General features: G+C 42.5%; 1 protein-coding gene across 1 annotated transcript in view; it reads left to right on the forward strand.

The window, feature by feature from the left end:
- Nucleotides 1-11,593, forward strand: part of LOC123765906 (uncharacterized) — a 44,574-nt gene that overhangs the window by 18,389 nt on the left and 14,592 nt on the right. Inside the window, exon 2 of the mRNA XM_069336893.1 lies at nt 4,920-5,955. Coding sequence (XP_069192994.1) covers nt 4,920-5,955 — 1,036 coding nt within the window. The remainder of the gene's footprint in view (nt 1-4,919; nt 5,956-11,593) is intronic.

The raw sequence follows: 11,593 nt of genomic DNA on the forward strand, positions 1-11,593 counted from the left end.
ATATGGACTCTATGCTGGAGCCGCATACTCCAGGATTGGTCTGACATATGTGGTATATAATGTTCTGAAAGATTCATTACACAAGTTTCTAAAGGCCGTTCTTATGTTAGCCAACCTGGCATATGCTGCTGATGTTATCCTCTTGATATGAGCTTCAGGGGACAGGTCTGGCGTGATATCAACCCCCAGGTCTTTCTCTCTCTCTGACTCTTGAAGTATTTCATCTCCCAAGTGATACCTTGTATCTGGTCTCCTGCTTCCTACCCCTATCTTCATTACATTACATTTGCTTGGGTTAAACTCTAACAGCCATTTGTTCGACCATTCCTGCAGCTTGTCCAGGTCTTCTTGAAGCGTCTAGCTGTCCTCCTCTGTCTTAATCCTTCTCATAATTTTGGCGTCGTCAGCAAACATTGAGAGGAATGAGTCTATACCCTCTGGGAGATCATTTACGTATATCAGAAACAGGATAGGTCCAAGCACAGAGCCCTGTGGGACTCCACTGGTGACTTCACGCCATTCTGAGGTCTCACCCCTCACTATAACTCTCTGCTTCCTATTGCTTAGGTACTCCCTTATCCACTGGAGCGCCCTACCAGTTACTCCTGCCTGTTTCTCCAGCTTATGCATCAACCTTTTATGGGGTACTGTGTCAAAGGCTTTCCGACAGTCCAAAAAAATGCAGTCCGCCCATCCTTCTCTTTCTTGCTTAATCTTTGTCACCTGATCGTAGAATTCTATCAAGCCTGTAAGGCAAGATTTACCCTCCCTGAACCCATGTTGATGGGTTGTCACGAAGTCTCTTCTCTCCAGATGTGTTACTAGGTTTTTTCTCACAATCTTCTCCATCACCTTGCATGGTATACAAGTTAAGGACACTGGCCTGTAGTTCAGTGCCTCTTGTCTGTCACCCTTTTTATATATTGGTACTACATTAGCAGTCTTCCATATTTCTGGTAGGTCTCCCGTTTCCAGTGACCTACTATACACTATGGAGAGTGGCAAGCAAAGTGCTCCTGCACACTCTGTCAATACCCATGGTGAGATTCCATCCGGCCCACAGCTTTTCTCACATCCAGCTCCAATAGGTGCTTCTTGACCTTATCTCTTGTAATTTCGAACCTTTCCAAGGTCACCTGGTTTGCTGCCACCTCTCCTAGCGCCGTGACTTCTCTCTGTTCTATTGTAAAGACCTCCTGGAACCTTTTGTTGAGTTCTTCACACACCTCTTTGTCATTCTCTGTGTACCTGTCCTCGCCCACCCTAAGTTTCATCAACTGTTCCTTCACTGTTGTCTTCCTCCTGATGTGACTGTGTAGTAGCTTTGGTTCGGTCTTGGCTTTATTAGCTATATCATTTTCATACCTTTTCTCAGCTGCTCTTCTCACACTAACATACTCGTTCCTGGTTCTCTGGTATCTCTCTCTACTTTCTGGTGTTCTGTTATTACGGAAGTTCCTCCATGCCCCTTTGTTCAGCTCCTTTGCTTTCATACATTCCTTATTAAACCACGGATTCTTCCTTTGCTTCTCTGCTTTTTCCTGTTGGGCTGGGAAAAACCTGCTTACAGCCTCCTGACATTTTTGGGTGACATAGTCCATCATGTCTTGTACGGACTTAGTTCCGAGTTCTGTGTCCCAATGTATATCCCATAGGAATTTATTCATCTCCTCATAGTTTCCCTTTCGGTACGCCAGCCCTTTGTTTCCCAGTTCATTTTTGGGGGTGATAATTCCTAGCTCAACCTGGTACTCAAAGCTCAATACACTATGATCACTCATTCCCAAGGAGGCTTCCAACTTAACTTCCCTTATATCCGGCTCATTTAGGGTAAATATCAGATCAAGCAAGGCTGGTTCATCCCCTCCTCTCATTCTGTGTGTGTGTGTGTGTGTGTGTGTGTGTGTGTGTGTGTGTGTGTGTGTGTGTGTGTGTGTGTGTGTGTGTGTGTGTGTGTACTCACCTAGTTGTACTCACCTAGTTGTGCTTGCAGGGATTAAGCTCTGGCTCTTTGGTCCCGCCTCTCAACTGTCAATCAACTGGTGTACAGATTCCTGAGCCTACTGGGCTCTATCATATCTACATTTAAAACTGTGTATGGAGTCAGCCTCCACCACATCACTGCCTAATGAATTCCATCTGTTAACTACTCTGACACTGAAAAAGTTCCTTCTAACGTCTCTGTGGCTCATTTGGGTACTCAGTTTCCACCTGTGTCCCCTTGTTCGCGTCCCACCCATGTTAAACAGTTTATCTTTATCTACCCTGTCAATTCCTCTGAGAATTTGATCATGATCATTTAATTTGATTCATTTGAATCAATTTTGATTTGATCATTTGATCATGATCACTACTAGGTAGTGATCATGACCCCCCTTACCCTTCTGTCTTCCAGTGTCGTAAAGTGCATTTCCCGCAGTCTTTCTTCGTAACTCATGCCTCTTAGTTCTGGGACTAGTCTAGTGGCATACCTTTGGACTTTTTCCAGCTTCGTCTTGTGCTTGACAAGGTACGGGCTCCATGCTGGGGCCGCATACTCCAGGATTGGTCTTACATATGTGTTGTACAAGATTCTGAATGATTCCTTACACAGGTTCCTGAAGGCTGTTCTGATGTTAGCCAGCCTCGCATATGCCGCAGACGTTATTCTTTTTATGTGGGCTTCAGGAGACAGGTTTGGTGTGATATCAACTCCTAGATCTTTCTCTCTGTTCGTTTCATTAAGTACTTCATCTCCTATTCTGCATTCTGTGTCTGGCCTCCTGTTTCCGATGCCTAGTTTCATTACCTTGCATTTACTCGGGTTGCACTTTAGTAGCCATTTGTTGGACCATTCATGCAGTCTGTCTAGGTAATCTTGTAGTCTCATACTGTCTTCCTCCATCTTAATCCTCCTCATAATTTTTGCATCATCAGAAAATAATGAGAGAAATGATTCTATACCCTCTGGAAGATCATTTACATATATCAGAAACAGTAGAGGTCCAAGGACTGATCCCTGCGGGACCCCACTGGTGACGTCTCGCCAATCTGAGACCTCACCCCTCGCTCTGACTCACTGCCTTCTGTTGTTTAGGTACTCCCTTATCCAATGGAGTACCTTCCCTTTCACTCCTGCCTGCATCTCCAGCTTTCCCAGCAGTCTCTGGTGTGGCACTGTGTCAAAGGCTTTCTGGCAATCAAAAAATATGGAAGCTGCCAACCACTTCTCTTTCTTACCTGATTTTTGTTGCCTAATCGTAGAAATCAATTAATCCTTTGAGGCATATCTTGCCATCCCCCCTGGAAACACAAACCGTAACTGTCTCTATTCTCCTCTTGTTACCACTGGTAATAAAGCTGTTACATCTTGGCTTAACGTGTCAATGACGTATTAGAACGTTGTTACAACGTGCTATATTGTTTGTTATAACTGGTTAGGAGATGTTAAAACTTGTTCGAACGTTGTACCAACGTCGTAGTTTCGGTGTGTGTTTGGCGGGCCTGAACCTATGTTGGTGCTGTGTTACAAAGTTCCTTGGCTCCAGATGTTCCACAAGCTTTTTTAGCACAATCTTCTCCATCAGCTTGCATGGTATGCAGGTTAGGGACACTGGCCTGTAGTTCAGTGCCTCCTGTTTATTCCCTTTCTTGTATATCGGGACTACATTTTCCATCTTCCAAATTTTTGACAATTCACCTGTTTCCAGTTATTTGTTATAGACCATGGAGATTGGCAGGCACAGTGCTTCTGCTCCTTCCTTTAGTATCCATAGGGAGATTCCATCCGAGCCTATAACCTTTGTCACATTCAACTCTAGCAAAAGCCTTCTTACGTCCCCACTGGTAATCCCAAACTCCTCTAGTGGTGCCTGGTTAACTATTTCTTCTCTTATCTCTGGAACTTCTCCTTGCTCTAATGTGAAGACCTCCTGGAATTTCTTATTGAGTTCCTCACACACTTCCTTGTTGTTTGTAGTTCATCTGTCTACCACTATCCTCAGTTTCATTACCTGTTCCTTCACTGTTGTTTTTCTCCTGATGTGGCTGTGCAGCAAGTTAGGTTGAGTCTTAGCTTGGCTTGCTTTGTTATTTTCGTATTGCCCTTCTGCCTCTCATCTCAACCTGACATATTCATTCCTGGCACTCTGGTATCCTCCTCTACTCTCAAGTGTCCTATTACTTCTATGGTTTCTCCATGCCCTTGTACTTAATTGCTTCTTAGCGTACATCGCTGATTACATCATGAGTTTCTCATCTGCATTTTTTCTTTTAGGACCGGGATAAACTTGTCTGTTGCCTCCTTATACTTCTGTGTGATGAAGTCCATCATGCTTTGGACCGCCATTCCCTTGAGCTCAGATTCCCAAGTTATATCTGTTAGGAATTTTCTTATCTCATCATAGTTTCCCTTTCGGTATGCTAACCTTTTGTTTTCTGGGCCCTTCCTTGAGTATACTGTGAAACTGTGTATGGAGTCAGCCTCCACCACATCACTGCCTAATACCATATGCTGCCCCTACCAGAGTTCTCTAGAGACCGGTGGAGGTGTTGGTATGCTGACCCTGCCAGAGTTCTCTAGAGACCGGTGGAGGTGTTACTATGCTGCCCCTGCCAGATGGCTCCAACACACACCCGCCTCCTCAGGCTTCCTCAATGGCTCGCCAACTCCCTCCCGCCATGAGCCATCACTAAACCTTTTAGGCAAGATCACTTGCCTTAAAGATTACTGAAATCCTTCCCGAGAGTCGGTTCCTAGCGGCTATGAGCGTTAACAAAAGCCTCAGGAAAAGGAGTTATTCGTCTCTCTGCCATTTCCAGCTTCCACGACTTACACTCCAGAGTGGTTCATTATTTACCTTCTAGACTTACACTCCAGAATGGTTCATTATTTACCTCCTACATATATAATGATTTATCTTCTATTGGTTTTTATGTAGAATTGTTAATACTGCAGCTATTATTGCTGGTAATGATACTGCTACTTATACTGCTACTTACACTGCTATAAATACTGCAATTATTACTACTAATACTTATACTGCAGCTATTGTTACTGCTACTTATACTGCAGCTATTGTTACTGCTACTTATACTGCTGCTATTATTACTGCTACTTATACTGCAGCTATTGTTACTGTTACTTATACTGCAGCTATTGTTACTGTTACTTATACTGCAGCTATTGTTACTGTTACTTATACTGCAGCTATTGTTACTGCTACTTATACTGCTGCTATTATTACTGCTACTTATACTGCAGCTATTGTTACTGCTACTTATACTACAGCTATTTTTACTGTTACTTATACTGCAGCTATTACTTCGGCTACTTATACTGCAGCTATTGTTACTGCTAATTATACTGCAGCTATTGTTACTGCTACTTATACTGCTGCTATTATTACTGCTACTTATACTGCAGCTATTGTTACTGCTACTTATACTGCAGCTATTTTTACTGTTACTTATACTGCAGCTATTACTTCGGCTACTTATACTGCAGCTATTACTTCGGCTACTTATACTGCAGCTATTGTTACTGCTAATTATACTGCAGCTATTGTTACTACTACTTATACTGCAGCTATTTTTACTGTTACTTATACTGCAGCTATTATTACTGCTACTTATACTGCAGCTATTGTTACTGCTACTTATACTCCAGCTATTTTTACTGTTACTTATACTGCAGCTATTGTTACTGCTACTTATACTGCAGCTATTGTTACTGCTACTTATACTGCAGCTATTACTTCGGCTACTTATACTGCAGCTATTGTTACTGCTACTTATACTGCAGCTAATGGTACTGCTACTTATACTGCAGCTATTGTTACTGTTACTTATACTGCAGCTATTGTTAACGCTACTTATACTGCAGCTATTGTTACTGTTACTTATACTGCAGCTATTGTTACTGTTACTTATACTGCAGCTATTGTTAATGCTACTTATAAGAACATAAGAACAAAGGCAACTGCAGAAGGCCTATTGGCCCATACGAGGCAGCTCCTATCTATAACCACCTAATCCCACTCACATACATGTCCAACCCGCGCTTGAAACAATCGAGGGACCCCACCTCCACCACGTTACGCGGTAATTGGTTCCACAAATCAACATCCCTGGTACTGAACCAGTATTTACCCAAGTCTTTCCTAAATCTAAATTTATCCAATTTATACCCATTGTTTCGTGTTCTGTCCTGTGTTGATACTTTTAATACCCTATTAATATCCCCCCGGTTATGTCCATTCATCCACTTGTAAACCTCTATCATGTCACCCCTAACTCTTCGCCTTTCCAGTGAATGCAATTTAAGCTTTGTTAATCTTTCTTCATATGAAAGATTTCTAATTTGGGGAATTAACTTAGTCATCCTACGCTGGACACGTTCGAGTGAATTTATATCCATTCTATAGTACGGCGACCAAAACTGAACTGCATAATCTAAATGGGGCCTAACTAGAGCAAGATATAGCTTGAGAACCACACCAGGTGTCTTGTTACTAACGCTTCGATTAATAAACCCCAGTGTCCTATTTGCCTTATTACGAACATTCATGCATTGATCCTTTTGTTTTAAATTCTTACTAATCATAACTCCCAGATCCCTTTCGCAATCTCAACACCATCTAGCGCGTATCTTGTAACTCTGTCATCATTACCTAGCCTCAGAAATTTACATTTATCAGCATTAAACTGCATCTGCTAATCTTTTGACCATTTCAAAACCCTATTTAGATCAACTTGAAGTGATAGTGAGTCTTCTTTCGTGTTAATTTCCCTACCGATTTTTGTATCATCGGCAAATTTGCAGATGTTGCTACTCAAACCTGAATCTAAATCATTTATATAAATTATAAACAACAGAGGTCCCAGGATAGAGCCCTGAGGTACTCCACTAACAGCATTATCCCACTCTGACTTAACCCCATTTATACTAACTCTGTTTCCTTTGGTATAGCCATGCCCTAATCCAACTTAATATAGCACCCCCAATACCATGAGCCTCTATCTTTTTTATCAGTCTTTCATGTGGCACTGTATCAAAATCTTTGCTAAAGTCAAGGTACACAACATCACAATCCTTACCACTATCAACTGCCTCAACTATGTTGGAATAAAAAGATAGCAAATTTGTTAAACATGAACGGCCATTTGTAAAACCATGTTGCGATTCATTTATTAATTTATGTTTTTCAAGATGAAGACGAATTGTATTTGCAATTATCGATTCAAGTAACTTTCCGACAATAGACGTTAAGCTAATTGGCCGATAGTTTGACGCAAGTGATCTATCTTCTTTCTTAAAAATTGGTACCACATTAGCTACCTTCCATGACTCTGGCACTCTACCTAACTCTATTGATTTATTAAATATGGTAGACAGTGACCCGGAAAGCTCTTCTTTGCATTCTTTAAGCACCCTGGCAAACACTTCATCCGGCCCTGGGGATTTGTTTGGTTTTAGTTTTACTGTTTGTTTAATTACATCCTCCCTGGTAACTGCTAAACTAGTCAACCTGTCCTCGTCCCCACCCACAAATATTTGTTCGGCTGAAGGCATATTGTTAAGTTCCTCTTTAGTAAATACAGATATAAAATATTTGTTAAAAATACTACTCATCTCCTCGTCATTATCCGTTATTTGACCTGTCTCAGTTTTTAATGGACCTATCCTTTCCCTAGTCTTAGTTCGATATAACTGAAAAAAACACCTTTAGGTTTTGTCTTCGCTTGCCCTGCTATGCGAACTTCGTAGTTTCATTTTGCTTTCCTTATCTCTTTTTTAACATTTCTAACCAGTTGTACGAATTCCTGTTCTAAACTGACTTCCCCATTCTTAATCCTTTTGTACCAAGCTCTCTTTTTACTAATAAGGTTCTTCAGATCCTTTGTTATCCACTTTGGATCATTAGTATTCGATCTATTAAATTTATATGGTATACTACGTTCCTGGGCTTTGCTTAGAATACTTTTAAATAGGTTATATATTGAATCCACATCGAAATCCCCTTTTCCGTCACCTGTCGCTGGGTTCATGTCTAGGTCACACCCCATCCCCAAGACATTCCAATCTATTTGATCCAAAAAAATTCTTAGGCTATTGAAATCAGCTTTTCGAAAATCAGGCACTTTAACAGAATTTTTTCCTACAGATCTATTCCATTCTATGCTAAATCTGATTTCTTTATGATCACTGTTCCCTAGCTCACTCCCTATTTTCATGTCCTTAATTTGTGTTTCCCTGTTAGTTAACACTAAATCTAAAATATTATTTTCCCCGCGTTGGTTCCTGTGAAGAAGCTGTGACTCACAGCTTCTTCAGCAGACTGGTGAGGAGACCTTGGCTGCCTTGGGTAGACTGGTCCATCGTCCAACACAGCAGTCCCAGGTCGACTCTGCAATCAGACTCATCATTAATACTGGGACGCTTCACTCACAAGCTTAGACAGAAACGTCCACCTCTTCACTCCATAGATGGCGTTCACTGTCTAAGCACCACCTCACCAGAGGTCAGCAGAGGCTACGTCGCGAGTCAACTAGGACAGGAATCCAGCACTTATTGCTGGCCTATCCTGTCACCACAAGATGGCGTCGTCCATTTGGAGGGGGTTTCGGGAGCGGACTCACAGATGGCGTTGTCGTCGCTGCTCCATGCTCCAACGCTGGACTCGGGTCCGTAACACTGGTCTTACATCTGTAGTATACAAGATTCTGAAGGCTTCCTTACACAGGTTTCTGAAGGCTTTTCTGATGTTAGCCAGCCTCGCATACGCCCCTGATGTTATTTTTTTACATAGAATTCAGGAGACAGGTTTGGCGTGATATCAACTTCTAGATCTTTCTCTTTGTCCGTTTCATGAAGGACTTCATTTCCCATTCGGGATCCTGTGTTGGCCTCCTAGTTCCTCTGCCTAGTTTATTTACCTTGCATTTACTTAGGTTGAACTTTAGAAGCCATTTGTTGGACCATTCTATCAGTCTGTCTAGGTCATCTTGTAGCTTCATACTATCTTCCTCTTTCTTAATCCTCCTCATAATTTATACTTCAACAAACAATGAGAGGAACCAGTCTATACCCTCTGGGAGATCATTTACATATGTCAGAAACAGTATAGGTCCAAGGACTGATCCCTGTGCGACTCCACTGGTGACGTCTCGCCACTCCGAAACCTCACCCCTCACAGTGACTCGTTGTCTCCTGTGGCTTAGGTACTCCCTTATCCAATGGAGTACCTTCCCTTTCTCTCCAGCCTGCATCTCCAGCTTGTGCACTAGTCTCCTATACTTTCGCTACTGGGTGAAAAGCATTCTGGCAACCCAAAAATGTGCAGTCTGCCCATGCCTCACTTTCTTGTCTCACTTTTTTCCCTTGGTCATAGAATTCAATTAACCCTTTGAGGCTTGATTTGCCATCGCTGAACCCATGCTGCTGTTGTGTCACAAAGTTCTTTCGCTCCAGGTGTTCCACTAGCTTTCTTCGCGCAATCTTCTCCATCATCTTGCTTGGTACGCAGGTTAGGGACACTGGCCTAGCCTGACACCCTTCTTGTATATCGGGACTACATTAGCCTACTTCTAAGACTTTGGCTGTCCACCTCTTAACAGTGATTTATTATACACCATGGAGAGTGGCAGGCACAGTGCTTCTGCTCCTTCCTTCAGAATCCATCGTGAGATTCCATCCGGGCCTATAGCCTTTGTCACACCCAACTCTAGCAAATGTTTCCTCACCTCAACACTGGTAATCTCAATCTCTCCAGTGGTGCCTGGTTAGATATTCCCTCTCTTATCTCTGGAACTTCTCCTTGCTCTAATGTGAAGATCTGGAATTTCCTGTTGAGTTCCTCACACACTTCCTTGTCGTTTGTAGTGAATCCTTCTGCCTCTATCCCTATTTTAATTTATATTTATATTTATTTAATTTATATGAATTTATATAGAATTTATATTTACATTAATTTATATATTTCGATAGCAATTTGTATGATGTTAAGTGGACTGTATTTCTGCAATAATCTCACAAATCGATCCACTACACATTAGGGGGGGTTTATATTGAATTTATATATATGCAGCCAATCAAACTACAGTATTAAACTACATATTAGTATACATTGAAGAGGTTCCTTATCTTATTATACAGCCAGCTTAGTCCACCAGATATAACTAGGATGTAGACACCACATTTCCTCGTGTGAGGCAGCTTCCGTCACCCAGTAACTGATACACAAAGTTTGCTTCCTCTTCTTGTCCTGTCAAAGGCACTAGCTATAAAGCCAGAATCCTAATATATGAGAGCTATATCAGAGAAAACACTGTATAATGAATTATAAAGACCAAGGCTTAATTACCTTTTTTTAAGAGGCTCTTTGCATTCTAACCGGTACGCCCTATCTACTGACATTAATGGCCAAAAATGATTAGATAAACGGGTTTCGGCAGAACACTTTCCTTGATTATTGTTGACAGCGTGTTGATGATGGCAGACCTTTGGTTTCCATAACACTTCGTCCAAGAGAAATTAACAGGAGCTGAATTTGCTCCCGTGCGCCTCTGGTCTTAAACAAACAATGGTTGACTACTCCTTCACTAATGACGCTACTGGCCTATTTGTCCAGATGTCAGTAAGTGATAGAAGGGTCACATTTACTCTATTTTAATATTGATAATTAAGTTAATTTATATGAGATGTTTTTATGATGGTAAAGTCCAAAGACCAATGTATTTAAGAATAATTCCCAGCAGAATAGCTGGTGAATTTATAATAGTATGTGGCAATGATATCCCGTTTTCTATAGACAGAAAGTTCCACCACAAGTTACATTTTCTATGGGTTAACTTGTGTATACAATGGCAATATTATCAGCAATTGCATTGATATTATTAATTGGTGTCGGATTTTCCGACAGGAGGGGTAGGAATGGCATAATGGGTCTGAAAGTTAGAGAGGGTCTGAATGGCATAGGGGGGTTGAGAAGTATAGTGAGACTGAGAGTCAGATAGAGGTTGAGAGGTTGGGGGGGGGGAGAGGGATATTGAGGGCAGAGGGCTGAGAGGAGAATGGAGCATGGGTGATGGGAGTGGAAGAGAGGGGTGTATTAGTTAGGGGGGGAATCGAGGGTAGGTGGGGGTTTTGGAGAAGAGGGGAAGAGGGAGATGGATGAAGGTGTTAGAGTCACAAAGTGAGGGGGTTAAATGTGGGCTGGAGGTGCATAGGAGGGGTGAGGGTTTGGGGGTGAGTGTAAGAGGGGTGCAGTGGAAGCTGGAATGGAGCAGATGGAATTGAGGGCAATGGGGTAGAAGGGGCAGGGGAGTAGAAGGGGGTAGTAGGGGAGTGGGGGTGGAAAGGTGGGTTTGGGGAGGGCATGGCTTGACCCACTGGGGTCGTTGACAGGTGTGATGTAGCAGGGGCAGGGGAATCATTGGGGAGGTGCAAATGTGGAAGGGGCAGGTTTTGGGGGGCTGAGGCAGGGGGGGGGGTTGGGGGGCTGAGGCAGGGGGCAGGTATAGGAGGGCTGAGTTGGGGAGGATGTGACCTGGGAGGTGAGGCTACCTGAGAGGCTAGGGGTATGGGGTCGTGCTTGCCATCTATTCTTGTAAG

Source organism: Procambarus clarkii, chromosome 37, assembly GCF_040958095.1.
Source record: "Procambarus clarkii isolate CNS0578487 chromosome 37, FALCON_Pclarkii_2.0, whole genome shotgun sequence".
Taxonomy (NCBI): domain Eukaryota; kingdom Metazoa; phylum Arthropoda; class Malacostraca; order Decapoda; family Cambaridae; genus Procambarus; species Procambarus clarkii.